Source organism: Protopterus annectens, chromosome 1.part0 (genome assembly GCF_019279795.1).
Source record: "Protopterus annectens isolate FY-2018-M chromosome 1.part0, PAN1.0, whole genome shotgun sequence".
NCBI lineage: Eukaryota > Metazoa > Chordata > Ceratodontiformes > Protopteridae > Protopterus > Protopterus annectens.
Window position 1 is genome coordinate 1,705,917,237 of NC_056725.1, and position 15,020 is coordinate 1,705,932,256.

Consider the following 15,020-nt stretch of genomic DNA (forward strand, 5'->3'; position numbering starts at 1 on the left):
GTGCAACTTCATGTACTTATGCTGCCCCACCTTGCAGCAGGACTATTGTAATATAAGGGTTTCTTCTGGCAAGCTTATTTTGTGTTTCATACTTTGTGAGTATAATATCACAGTCAGTCTCCATTTTTCTTACAGAAGACAAACGTTTCACTCTTCAGCACTCATTTACTGGACAATAGCATAAAAAGAAGGAATTATTTCAGCTTTATAGTACATCCAAATAATATTTGCATCATATGTATTTTTGCATCATAAGATACAATAAAAGGAGATGAAAGACAAATGGAAAGGAAAACTTAACATAAATGTTTATGGCTAATGCAATGATCCCATGATTAAAGTACAGTTATTGTCAGTCCATGGCCAACCTACATTCTAATGGTACAAATGGCTGATCCTGAGTGGGTTATATGTATTACAAATGAAGTCAGTATAAAAGTCAAACAGCTTAATATCACAGTCCACCCCCCCCCCCCCAAAAAAAAAATAAAAAGGCTACTGACTTAACTTAGATGGGAATTATTTATTGTTTTCTATTATTTATGAAAGGCTCAGAGTGATAACTCTTCAATACATACCCATCAAATACAGCATTTAATATAGCAGTTTGGTAGCAAGGCAGAGCAGAAGAAAAGTTAAAACAAGGTACAGACATTCAGCATCATGCATATCACTTGCATTCAACCTCCTCATTGCCTTAATCCCTTCTTTATGCCTAATGGGGCATATCTTTCATGCAGGGGTAGGCAGTGAGACAGTACTGAGCTAAGAGTGACCCTGGGGTTGATTATGGCCTGTCTGTCAAAGAAGATTGCTCAAAACATGTGTGTGTTTGTGTCACTCTGGTCTCCAGTCCATCCACAGATTCACTTCAGGAATCTTATTGTGCAATGGCCATCCTTTATATCGCCTCCCTCTGAGGGCAGGTTGCTGTGCTGCAATGAGTAAAGTAAGACAGAGGGTGGGGATGAGAGGGTGTTTCAAGGGAACTCAACAAAAGTAACTCGGGTCAACAGAGGAAAGTGCACAGCTTCAGAAGTTAGATGTGACTTACAGCATTCTGACAAGATGACACTTTTTAAACTTCCACTGCTGACAACAACTTTGATTTTGTTCAGTTTAACAGCTGCTCAGTTTGACTCTGGGGAGGGTAAGTCCAACAATTGCTTGCATATGTGTACAGCAAATGAAATTGCTAGACAAGGTGAAGAAACTGCGAACAATGAAATCAAGGATCTGACTTTCTTTTTTAAGAATGAGAAGGAGTGAGTTCTAAGATGAGCCCTTGTTATTGATGGGCCAGAAACACAATAAAATGTAATGCAAAATATATTCAAAACTACTTCCCCTTGAATATTTCAGGTGATTTCATTATCCTTGATTTTAGAATGGGTTAGTAGTTATAACTTTGCAGTAACTTATTTATTGTAAAAATAATGTGGCATGTAATACATACTTGGGTTTGAGAGATGTGCATAACAAATATGATTATGTATAAATAAGTTAGAGGACTTTCTGAGTTTGTGTTTGAAGTAACAATAACACCCCTCTGGTCAAGCAATTCAGCCTGCTTGTTTAATACAAAGATGGTAGACTGCTTCAAACATGGACTCTGAACATATTGTAGCATATGTATGTACTGAGGCTGTGGTGGGGATAGGTTGGGATCAAGGTATTTGTGAAATATTCACCCTTACAATATATATATATATATTGATTTTGCATTATTTCGTTTTATGTTGCTATACTTAACCACAAGTTCATCATCATTTCTGCATATTTCTTAGCTATTAAGAAACTCATGCTTTGTACATTACTTGCTTTATAGCATTTTTGCATTAAATGTTACTGCATACTTCGCTAAAAATTGTGTTTCATAAAACTGAAGCATCATTGTAAGATTGTCTAGGACTTTATTTCACAACCTTTGACTCTTTGTCAACAGATCACGGTGACCTTTAAATGGAACTTCTTCAGCAGATCCTTACTGCTGTTCTGCAGCTTTAGTCAAATGTAAATGTTGTATACTGCAGCTCCTTGTATATACCGGCATGGCATGTTCTAAACTCTGAATTATCATAATCCATAATTACTGAGAACATTTTCTTATATTCTTTGTATACACATTGATGACTCATACCACCATTAACAGTCTACTTGGAAAAAAATTGGCTGAAATACTGTTTCATTGTTTTATGCCTTATATTAGTTTTTTTTTTTTTTTAATTTTCATTTCATTAAGTTAAATAGCATTATTCCTCAGATATACATAACTTATTCCTGGATAAACCAGGCAAGAGAAACAGCTCCAAATGCAAACGAGTTCGATTAAATATGACAAACCAGTTTACAGTAAGTAATTTCTTCTTGAGAAACACAGACATGCACACGCACACACAGACACACGCACACACATACACGATGCATACATCTCAACTGTTCAGATTTTTGCCTCCTATTTTAGTTTGTTCTGTATAAAATGTATGGTTTTCTAGCAAATCACTGATGATTGAAGTCATTGAATAATGACAGGCATTGGCATTTCAGACTTCGTATCATTCAGAAAATGCATGCTAACACAAAACTGGTTTATTCTAGTAATTTAAGATTATAAGAGCTATGTTTAAAATCTGTCTCTATTTTTAAGCTTTTGTCAACCCATTATTTTAGGCTTTGTTCAGATTTCTTTCACTAAAAGGTTGAGCGGTATGAGGCTAAGTCTTTCTTTCATCCGCTTCTTTCATTAAGATTTTATGCTCTAATTTACATCGGGTATATCAGGATGACGCTAAATTAGAGGTGTAAAAACTAGCGAGACTGCTCTTTCTTCCTTTAGCGAGATAATTTACCAGTAAGCCTCATGCCCTGCAGGTGGATTAAAATCCTAAACAATGAAAGAAACTACAATTTATTGATAGCATTGCATCAGAAATGATTCCCAACTGTTGGGGCTGGTAGAAAGGATCTTGCATATTGCCTGAACAAAAGTGTGCCCATATAAATAACACGATTTAGCAGGATGATACTACGAAAATGTAGTTTGCGTATCACTGGGACCATTACAAAATGAGTGATTTAGGAATACTGTCTCAGCCTGACAGATAACCTTGTCCGAATCCTTGAGACTTCGAGTTTCAGGGGCTTTTAGGAGGTGGCAAAAAGTGCAAAATTATAGTACACAAAGAGAAAGCAACGTCAAGTTAAAATTCAACCTAATCTACCCCAGCAGGAGATGCCTGATGCAAATACATCAACGTGCCTTGGAAAAGTTATGGCACTGGCAGGGTCACCCCTTCTTATGTGCTCCATACCTCTCAACGTCTTAAAGCAAGAAATCTGGACAAACAAAGCCATCAATAACGGGGACAAAGGTGCAAAAATAGGGACACTTTTTAAAATATTGCTCTTACAAACTTAAAAAGTTGCTAGAATAACAAGTTTTGCATTAGCATGAATTTTCTGAAGAGTATGAATGAAGTCTGAAATTCAAGTGTCTGTCATTATTTTCTGACTTCAACCCTCAATAATTTGCCAATGATGTCACAGAAAAACACAACTTTACGAGAAACGGACCAAAAATATGAGGCAAAAATCTGGACATTCTGCAAAAATCTGTACAGTTAAGAGGTATGAATTTAGATCAAAACGGGGCATTTGTGTCAGTCCATGCCGCCGATCAGTAAAGCAAACTGTTTCAGTTAAAACACGTTAAAATTCAACATTTAGAAAAACCCAGTGTTTGCTTTATCTTATCTGGCAGTTATTAACTCTCAGATTTCCACCTCCTGAGGGTGGAATATTGCAATAAATGGGCAAAATAAGAAACACCAACAACTTCAGCTAAGAAACCCATCACTGGACAATCAATAACTAGTTTTAATGCTTCCAAAACTTAATTTGATGAATTAATGAGATTCGGTATTATTTATCAACGATATTTCTTAAAAATAATCTTAATAAATGTATGACAATTTCTGTCAGTGTGGAGCACGGACTTTTCAAGATTCAAAAAGAGGAGCGCTCTTTATAATGATGCACAGATGAAAGATATGTTTGACATATTTATGTCCAATGTCACTTGGAGGATTAAGGCTATGCGGTGTTGTGAAGCTACTTCATTTACTCCAGGGTGTGAGTTACCTTACTGATGCCCACTTACTTCAGGGTGTGAGTTACCCTACTGATGCCCACTGTGTGACTCTAAGTAAGATAGTGTTGCAACCCGACAGTGCTGAGTCTGTAGAAAGTCCGTGTGGCTTAGTGATCTACCCCAATTAACCAACAAAATAAATTTACTAAGACGTTCGGTTATTGCAACATACTTACTATGGAATAAATGACTTGCAAACAATAACAAAATGTCAGTACAGTTAGCGTTTTCCACTTTTGAAGGCTTAACTAATGGGAGCAGTCCCACATGAACTTCAAGGGTTACTCTCTCAGTCTGCAAGCCATTACTGAATCTGACAAAGTCCATGGTCATCAGTATGCTACATCGGACTCTACACACATTTTTGTGGCTTCTGCATATTTACTATGTCTGCATACCGTTTTCTACTCACTAATGTGCATCTTTATTGTCTGTTCTGAAACTGAAATTGGTTAGCGCTGGCCAATGCTGCCCCGGCTAACAAAAAAAAAAAAAAAAAAAAACACAAACAAACAAATACATAAATAAACAAAATATCGGTCGGGTGCTGCATTCATTCTTTAAGGTGTTATTATGTTATAATTAGGCACCCTACACACACGGGTGCCAGATATACTAACGCCCTGCAGCAAAACGTTGCCTAACAATAAGTAGCCGACTACTTCAGTGGCTGCTGGACAGAGGCACAGGGAACTAATCTAAGGGGGAGACGAAAGCCAGCACATTCTGTCTAGGCTTATAAATGCCTTCGGGCAGATAGCTTAGTACCTACCTATGAACCTAACTTCTGTGTAAGATTTTCAAGAAGGTGGTCCTGTGATTACTACTTCACAAAACTTAAGGATGAGAAAAAAAATCTTAAGCTGCACCGCTTGTGGTGACAGACTTGCAAGTAGAATGAATCCAAGTATGATACTTTTCCAGACTTCTCATCATGTCTCTCGGCCTCTTACGGCTAGAATTCTGTGGGCAAAGCCATAAATAAGTGTGTGTGTGTGTGTGTGTGTGTGTGGGGGGGGGGGGGGGGGTCAAAAATAGGGTCACAATTTAAATACCGCTTATAGAAAGTTGCAAGAACCACATCACTTGCCTTAGCATGCATTTTCTGAGGATATGAAGTCTGAAAACACGAATGTCTGTCATTATTTGGTGACTTAATTCGTCAGTGTTTTACCAGAAAAGCGCAGATTTTATGAGGAACAGACCAAAAATATGAGGCAAAAATTTGGATAGTCAAGAGATATGAACGAGCATGTTTTCTAAAAAAAGGCAATTGCAACCAAAAGGCAGAGACGTAAAAATAAAGCTTAGACTTTTTTGTGGCTTTATATATTTTTCTTAGGATGAACCTCTGCTGTCTGGTGAAACAGACAAAATATCAATACTAGCAACAGAAATTGCAGGCAGCTTTAGACATCTTGGTGAAACTGAAGTATATAATACGGTAATCGTCATAAAGTTGTGGCTACCCAGAGTGACTCAAAGTAACCGAAAATACTTTGGCACTACTGGATTTCCACATAGACACATCAAATTCCCGACCCCCAGAAAAATAGCCAGTAAATTAAGGCCTGATCAGCATAACTGTAAGTCTGTCACAAGCGCAAGTGTGTTATTTACAGTAGCAAAACAATTTGTAACTGTCTAACTTATTAACTAAACATCTATGTCGACATTTCATCCATCTATTAGTAGGCCCTGGGGCTCCCTTGTGCTAATGATGGACTTAAGACACAAAAGGTTTACAATGTTTTTCGGGAATTACGCCAAATACAGAAAAATTGTTAAGTGATGCAGTATGACAAGAGCTGTTTTCCCCATAAAAGACATGGTACATAATACCAGCAAAATGCTTACAGTCCTACAGCTGTGTGTTCTAAGTGTCCATACCTCACCCTCAGGGTCATAACTCAAATGTCACCCTCCTCTGAAAGTGTGCAAGACAGTTACGTGAAAACACACAGCAATCCGATTTTCAAAGGAACCAGCTATTTATCTAGCTTTTGATTATTTTTTTTCTGACGATCTAACACTGTTCAATACTGCTGCACATAAGATATGCGAGGACCTTTACTTAATTAACTCATTGGGTAACTATGATAACTACAAAACATGTTTTCTGCTGCACATGCATGGGCCATTAACTAATTGGGGAACTGTAATAACTGCAAAATACAAATATGCATCACAAAATCAACACCCTCTCTGATAGTCCATGAAATATAACTGCTAACTTTTGTGTTACTGTTTTAGCTGTTGTTAGGGTTGCCACCTTTTCAAATGCCCAAACTGAGACATTTTTTTGTAGAAACGTCAGATTTTGCAGGGCAAAACATACCCACGGAGAGTACAAATGACAGAACTTCACTTTTTTGCCTAAATAAAAGCTTATTCTTGTAGCATTTCAGTTATTTATTCTGTTTCTTATAACATTTAGGTGTTTCGGATACAAAACTATTTTATGCAACTATTAAGAAAATGAGCGGTTCGACTCTCAGCTAGAGCATAGTCTGCGTGGAGACATGAATGGGCGAACCTTCGTTGAAGGTTGTGCGTTAGGGCTGGCAACTCAGCACGTAAAAATCAACTGCCAATCATTAGCGGACCGGAGTTCCGCTGTGGCGACCCCTAACCGGGAAAAACCGAAAGACACAAGACACAACATTAAGAAAATATTGAAAAATGTTTGTCCTAAATTCTCAGGACATTTGCCATTTTTTTCAAATTTTTTTGCAGGACATAGCTGCCCAAAGAGGACTGTCCCTCATAAAGTGGGACAGGTGGTAACCCTGGCTGTTGTGATTCACCGAGTTTTGGAAGTACTTCTAAAGTTTTAGAAGACACAGATAATGAGTTTCTGAAAAGAGGATACAACTTAAATGTATGATGCTGAGGAAATGCCTGCTGCTGTTCGTTGTTTGTGTAGGTGGACAGTAACCAATTTATATTTATGCATAATTTATTAAGTCATTACCTCTGAAACTGATTTATTGGCCATTATATATCATCAATAATATCAGATGAAAATTCTGTTTATTATATAAATCACTGTAGAGTCCAATACCCATTTGAGTTTAACATGCAAAGAATAATTAATGTGGGTACAGATGAAATAGCTGCAGAGTGCAGACTCATTTTTAAAAAGGAGGAAGTTATCAGAAGACAAACATGAGGAAAAAAATGATATTTCTGTCTGCACTCATATTTTAGCTTTAAGATGGAAAGCACAGGGTCATTCTTGTGGGATTATTTACATATTACTTGCAACACTATACTGTTAAAACATTTATAGGCAACCCATTGTATTTATACATACTAGAATTCACTGCTACAGTAATGCACCTTCCTTAAAAACAGCAAGTCTCTTATATATATTACACTCCTTTTAAATTACAAATTCCTTTATAGTACACAGTTTTTTGTCTAATCGCCTTCATATGAAGGATAGTATATTTACCATGCAGAATGAAATATGGAAATCTTAGCTTTTCCACCTATATTAAGCCCTGTAACTTAGATCAACCAGATTAGTAAATAAACAGGTGCGGCAAATACTTGTGAAAGTACTGTAGCTGGTATAGGTGTTGAAAGGAAGTGGAGGTAGAATAAACTGGAATAGAGTCCTAGGAGATGTAATCTATAAACTTGCATTTAAAGTTTTTATGTGGTGCTGACTCTATTTCTATCTCTGACTCTATCCTAGGGATAGGCAGATAAAAAAGCAATGTGTCCTTGAGGTGCTGTTTCAACTGGGAATTTAAAACATGTTAAGGAACTGAGTAATCTAAGGGAAATGGGATAGAGTACAATGAATCACCTGCAGTGGGTTTATATTTAGTTGTGTCTACAGTGCCCATGGTGCTGTATAGGGGAAAAGGCTGAATGATGCTATCTAGAAATGAGTATTTTTCTGGATTATGGAGTAGTTTGTATTTTAACAGTAATTATAAGTGTGTTAGAAGATGTGAGATCATGTGACTGTTGTAGCCAATTTAGCTGTTTTAGTGTGAAGCACTGCTGGGTTCTATAGTGAGGGTCGATGGCAAATGTTGCCAGTTTGTTGTAGCATTGTTCAAATTTATTTGATAACAACAGGTGTGGCATAGTAGGTAGACTATGGCTATGTTAATTTTGGTCTTATGTGTGATGAAGGGTTTTGCCCTGTATAAGAATCCTAATTGTTGGTGTGTTCAAACTGTTGAATATGATAGTCAAACTTCATCTGATCATCTGGGGTTACACCTAATAGCTTAGTACGTGTAACCGCTTCAATTTGACTGTGTGCTTAGATGACGTTATTGTAAAATGAGGTTTTTTTTTTAGTAGGGCAGGCATTTGGGAGTGAAGAACATTCATTTGTTTTTCTTAAGGTTTAGAAGGCGTTTATATTTATCCAGACAGCAGTCTAGGGAGGAAGAGGACTGCTCATTAAGATTTGCAGCTGAGAATATAGAATGATCCTATCTATGTTCTAAATAACCATTTGAGGTGCCAGCATATACACCTCAGCTGTGAAGCAGGATATAGCCATACTGTTATCTTCACTCTCAAAGTGCAGACCAGCAATCTGAATGGATTAAATTCAGAAATGTTTAATCTGAAATAGCATGTGGCTCCATATCTTGACATTATTTCACCAGGCTAGATTTATGAAGTTTCCTGCCATCTGTTTTGGGGCTTCTACTCATTATTGACTGGGAATTAATTAGTGTGTTGCTATGGTACACAAAAGTATGTCCAGAGAAGAGTTATTTGTATGGGATGATGCTATGCTGACTCTACAGTGGTGTGTTGTGCTGTGCTACTGGAATCTGGGTAAAGCATAACATGTTTATGATCTGGAAACAAGAGTTTCTTTGTTTGTTTTTACTAGAATACTTTTTCAAGGAGTAAAGTGGTATGGGGGCAAAAAATACACAGCATCCAAGCAGTGAGAGAGAGAGAGAGAGAGAGAGAGAGAGGGAATAATTCATTCAAGGAGGCTTCAGCATGAATGTTTTTTGAGTAATACCTAGGCATACAGTAAGCAGACTGCTGTGCAGATGGTCACGTGAATATTATCAAGCCATGCAGAAAACGGTGTGCTATACAGGATCACAGTCATTTCAGTCTGAGTGGTGCATTCTTCACATCATGTGCTAGAAGTAAAAACGCAGAGCATAAACTATTTGCTAGAAAGATATAATGATTCACTCAAGTAATAGCATCATGTAGAGAAATTCAGATTTGTTCACTGGGCCAGGTTACTTGTTAAGAAAGTACCAGATTAAAATTCCACTAGATGCGGCATTAGTAGCACATGTACCTTTAAGAGTATTCACAGGTGTAAAAGAAGGAATAGAGCAGGATCATGAAGAAAGGAACACTTAAATGTATTGCAAAGGAAACAAGAACGTGTACAACTGATTAACAATATGGCCACTTAAGTAAAACAGGACAAATTCAGTATCTGCTTAGACCCACAAGATTTGAATATGGTAATTAAAAAGCATCATCTATTGGTAACAGTTTTGGAAGATGTATACACTTTGCTTAATGCAGAATATTTTTCTGAGTTGAATGCAATTCAGGGTTTCTGACCAATCAAGTTAGATGCAGAAAGGAAAGCTTAAGGCTTTAATTTTAAAAGGCCTACAGAATATGTTGCTCAGATGTTGAAAAGAAATCAAGCAGAACAAAGAGATTTACTATGACAAATGTGCCAAGCCTTTGTCTTCACTAAAAAAGGTAGAGAGAGGATCCAGATGTCAGCAAATTGGCAAGAAGGAAAACAAGAAGCTATTGCAATAGATACCAAAAATAAGTCCAAAGAGTGTGTTACCTGAAGCTGAATATAAGATTCCATAATCAAAACAAGACTGGTTACAGAAGTAGCCCAAAATGTCCAAGACTGATTCAGAAGTTCAGGATGAGAAAAGGCATCAAACAAAGCCCCAGACATTACTGGTGTTGTCAGAGACTGTATCAGTTTCAACATTTGTGTTCAGGTTTGGAGGACCACTAAGAAAACTGCCATGTTCAGAGACTGCACATACCAGGTGTATCCAGTGCTTCATGATACCAGAGACTTGCAAGTTAATTGAAGTGACATCTTTTTTTTTGTGGTCTGCAGAACTGACCCAGTGGCTCTCCTTCCTATGCTAAACTGACCCATTTGATCCTTCATTAAGGTGAGACCCTTCCAGCCCCTTTGTACCCATTGAATGCATGAGTCATGTGTTAGGGAGCAAGCCAATCTGCAGACACTATGGAATGTCCTATTCCCACCCCTGTAGCAGCCTTGAGAGGTGCATGCATTCTTCCATACATGCACAACATCCCGATCCAGCAGCACACTGTCTGCAGTGCTGCTGCACTCGATTCTTCATACTGCTGTGATATATCTGCATTCCTACAGGTGTTACCAATATAGAGAGCAAGCTGCCTTCCTCTTCACAGGATGGGTAAGCTGCTGCCCACCTTTCAGTCCCACCCTCTTCCTCCTGATCCTTTCAGCACTGATACTGCTAGCTGAACAAGGGTCATCTGGGGTGCAGTTAGGGCTTTACCACTCTGGGCCATAGGGACAGATAACTGAAACAACATAACTGTATCTTGATGATGCTAGTGTGCTTTGAATTACGGTACAGCTCATGAAATGATAGAATATTATAACAAGAGACTGTTGCAACACAATGCAAATACAAATACACCATAGAATATTTGTTACTATAAATAATAAATGATGAATTATATTTAAAAAGGGGGGTGTTGACTATCCGCATAGTAGCGTTAAGTATTTGATAGTAATGTTATTGCTCAATGCATGTCACATGATGTTTGTCTGTAATTTGTACCACTGGAAATAAGGAACTTTAGCAATTTATGCCACCATGTCTCAGTTTCTTCACTAACCAGTTCTGACAATTAATGTGCAACAATTAGCTCAGCTCTGTGGCTTACTGGGATAAAGCCTCGACTATGTCTCAGTTGAGATGAATTCAGTTAGTGGCTCACGCACTAGAAGGGCCTGGCTGGGAGGATGGGAGTGAGTGAGTGAGTGAGTGAGTGAGTGAGTGAGTGAGTGAGTGATGTTGCCTAGTCCATCATGGGGTGGTGGAGTGATGGTTAGACCTTCTGCACTGCTGGCCTCTACTGGTTAAATGATGCAAACCAGGATGCAGCTATGGGAGGCCAATGAAGCACATGGTGCATAAACCAGGAGATTGCCTGGAGTGGGAGAAAGTCTATCCTTAAGGAATCTCCCAGGGATAACTGCACTTATGGTTCCCAAGCACTTTGAGGGAGAGAATTAGGGCTGATCTGCTTGACTTCCACACTGGCAACTTCCTAACACCTGACTCTTTTCCTGGAGATAAGAATGGACCAATATTTCATCCCAGGAATGAAATGGCCAAATAATTCCTGCCCATTTTAAAAATGAACATGGCTCTCACCTTCAAAGGGGAATAAATAAGTAGATTGTGTGACACTAGAAAAGAGTCATTGCTTTGGGGGGGGGGCATCACATGAGGTAGAAAAAGCAACTATTGCACTAAGCACATTTGATTGTTACTCTATTGTCTGTTTTCAAGGTTCTGATGCTGCTCCGTGGCAGCATTGTGCACTATAGATATAAATTCTGTTTACACATTCTATGAGGCCATCCACACAGGCTGTTCAGACTTTCTGAGTAGTACCATGACCTTATCCTCACAGTCCGAATATGTAGTACCATGACCTTATCCTCACAGTCCGAATATGTAGTACCATGACCTTATCCTCACAGTCCGAATATGTAGTACCATGACCTTATCCTCACAGTCCGAATATGTAGTACCATGACCTTATCCTCACAATCCGAATATGTAGTACCATGACCTTATCCTCACAGTCTGAATATGTAGTACCATGACCTTATCCTCACAGTCTGAATATGTAGTACCATGACCTTATCCTCACAGCTTGAATATGTAGTACCATGACCTTATCCTCACAGTCCGAATATGTAGTACCATGACCTTATCCTCACAGCTTGAATATGTAGTACCATGACCTTATCCTCACAGCTTGAATATGTAGTACCATGACCTTATCCTCACAGCTTGAATATGTAGTACCATGACCTTATCCTCACAGTCCGAATATGTAGTACCATGACCTTATCCTCCCAGTTTGAATATGTAGTACCATAACCTTATCCTCACAGTCCAAATATGTAGTACCATGACCTTATCCTCACAGTCCAAATATGTAGTACCATGACCTTATCCTCACAGTCCGAATATGTAGTACCATGGCCTTATCCTGACAGTCCGAATATGCAGTACCATGACCTTATCCTCACAGTCCGAATATGTAGTACCATGACCTTATACTCACAGTCCGAATATGTAGTACTATGACCTTATTCTCATAGTCTGAATATGTAGTACCATGACCTTATCCTCACAGTCTGAATATGTAGTACCCTGACCTTATCCTCATGATCTGAATATGTAGCACCATGACCTTATCCTCACAATTTGAATATGCTACATGGTTAAAGCAGTGTTTAAGCCTAGGCTCATATATTTGAATGGCATACAAATCCACAGGCTTTCCAGTACACCCTCTTCTGAGAACTGTTAGCTATACAATTTTGTACAGCAAGCATACTTGTTTGGTGGATGCATTCTCAGCTTTCTTACAAACAGCCAACATTCTGCTTTGATCTCATAGCAATGTACATAAAACTTTTGAATGGCTCAACAATTTGCCATCAGAGAGTCATAAGTCTGCCTGTTTCCACAGTAAAACAAACTCGGTCAGTACAGTCCAATGCACACTAAATCAGAAAATGTGCATTTGCTTGGTGACTGTAGAATGCCACACAGTGCCACTGAGACAAGATAATATTAAGCTACAATGACCAATGGTTCTACTGCAAGGTCAGCTCAGATATATATGCTTTGCTGTCACCCATCACAAATGTGGTAGTAGTCATTCCTCTGCAATCATAGTTTTATTGGCCTCTAGTACTGTACAACACAACAGTTAGATTTGCTGACCACAGAAGAAGTGGACACCATACTGATGAATCATTTTGGTTACCTTTCATGCATGTCATTGTCAGTGGCTCAACAGGCAGCACTTTTGCCATTGGTGCTGGAAGACCAGCAGGCTGTGGGTTCTATCCCAAATCCAGGTTGTTGTTTGTCTTTTGGCTTTTCCCGGTTAGGGGTTGCCGCAGCGTAACTCTGGTCCGCTAATGATTGGCAGTAGATTTTCATGAATGCCGAGGTGCCAGCTCGACTTTCAACCTTCAACGAAAGCACACCCATTTACACATGTCTTTCGAATGCCCACCCAACTGTGGGGAGGACATGCAGAGCAGACTCCACACAGAAGGCACTCCCCGCACTCCAACCAAGACTCGAACGGGAGAACCTCTTGCTGTGAGGCAACAATACTACCACTGCACCACTGCGGATCTGCTTGGATTAATTTCCAGTGCCAACACTGTAGTGCTGCATGAAGGCATGTTGTGCTTTGAATGTGCTGTCCTTTGGATGAGACATTAAACCACGGCCTCAACTGCCTGCATTAGTGGTAGCTCATGTGAATGTAGAAGATTGTATGGTATTTATTGAAAAAAAGATTAGGGGAAGTGCCCTGGGCAAATATCTCTTAATCAGTGTAAATACCACCCTAGGTCTCCTGTGAAAAGAGGACACTGGCTTAGTGGAACTAACCTGGTCAATAAAAGCATAAATACATTTTTTTTGCTGTGATTCACCACCCATGTTGACAGCATTTTCCCCCATGTCTCACGTCTTCTGAGAAAAAGATATGAATGGATATGATCAGTTCAATCACCAGGCTGGCAGAGTAAGTCAGTGAAGGAAGACAGTGTGGTCTGACCAAGGTCAGGAAATTATTTAATGTAACTGCCAAGGCCTATCTGATTCCATGGATATTTCTGTGATAGCCTGAATGTTACTGAGGTGGATTTGTGCTTCTTTTCATATACTTATTTATTATGACAATGTGATTCATCCTTTGTCTTTGTGTCATGTGCCACCATATACGACAAAAACTGATTTCTGACTGGCTGTCATGGCCACATAATTTGCAGAATCAGAGCACCCTTTGCATGCTGTTAGCATCAGTCCTCTACTCAAACAGGCTGTCTGCGCAAACAGCAGTCAGACAAAAGCCAGATGTCTCAATATAATTGCTAGACATCCAGCTGAGTTATGTTCTGTCTGATGTAACATAGCGTGCCTTTGATACTTTGTATTTACCTCATTGTAAGGGACTGTTTGGCCACCTGCAGACACATTTCTAATGCTCTTCATAATCAGAGCTCATTCTTTGCTTTCAATGTTAAATTGCTCCAAACAGGCCCTTTGTTTTCTGTCCCAGCTATGGGCTCTCACTGGAGTCAAGCTGTTTAACCTTTGATTTGATCTGGTTACTGCCATGACCATATGTTTTGTTTGAAGAAGTATCTGTATAGTCACTACCCATTCCTTGCTGTCAGACTTACTACTCTGAAACAGTCCCTTGCAATCTGCTTGAACCACTGAATCTCATTTTCTCTGCAGTTAACCTGCCTTGACATTAATTTCTTCTGCCAATAGCCAAGAGTAAGTGGTTGGCTTGAGTTAAAAAGAATCAGTCACTGTACCCTGTTTCACTTGTTTATTGTGATAGCCAAGGGTGTTGATGGGTTTTGATATCCAGATTTGTTTAAAATGTTTTGTGCTCATTATCCACATATATATCACAATTTTTTTTGGCAGTTCACATTTCCTGCCACCTCCCATTAACATCACTAATCTGTTCACTTCCCTTCCCTGTACCGCACTATCATCATTCACAGTCTTTGTACGTTCCACACCCCAAC

At 38.9% G+C, this 15,020-nt stretch overlaps 1 protein-coding gene across 1 annotated transcript in view; it reads left to right on the plus strand.

The window, feature by feature from the left end:
* Nucleotides 1-999: 999 nt before the first annotated feature.
* LOC122799593 (uromodulin-like) overlaps nt 1,000-15,020 on the plus strand; it is a 561,298-nt gene continuing 547,277 nt past the window's right edge. The window contains exon 1 of the mRNA XM_044068761.1: nt 1,000-1,150. Coding sequence (XP_043924696.1) covers nt 1,069-1,150 — 82 coding nt within the window. The 5' untranslated portion in view covers nt 1,000-1,068. The remainder of the gene's footprint in view (nt 1,151-15,020) is intronic.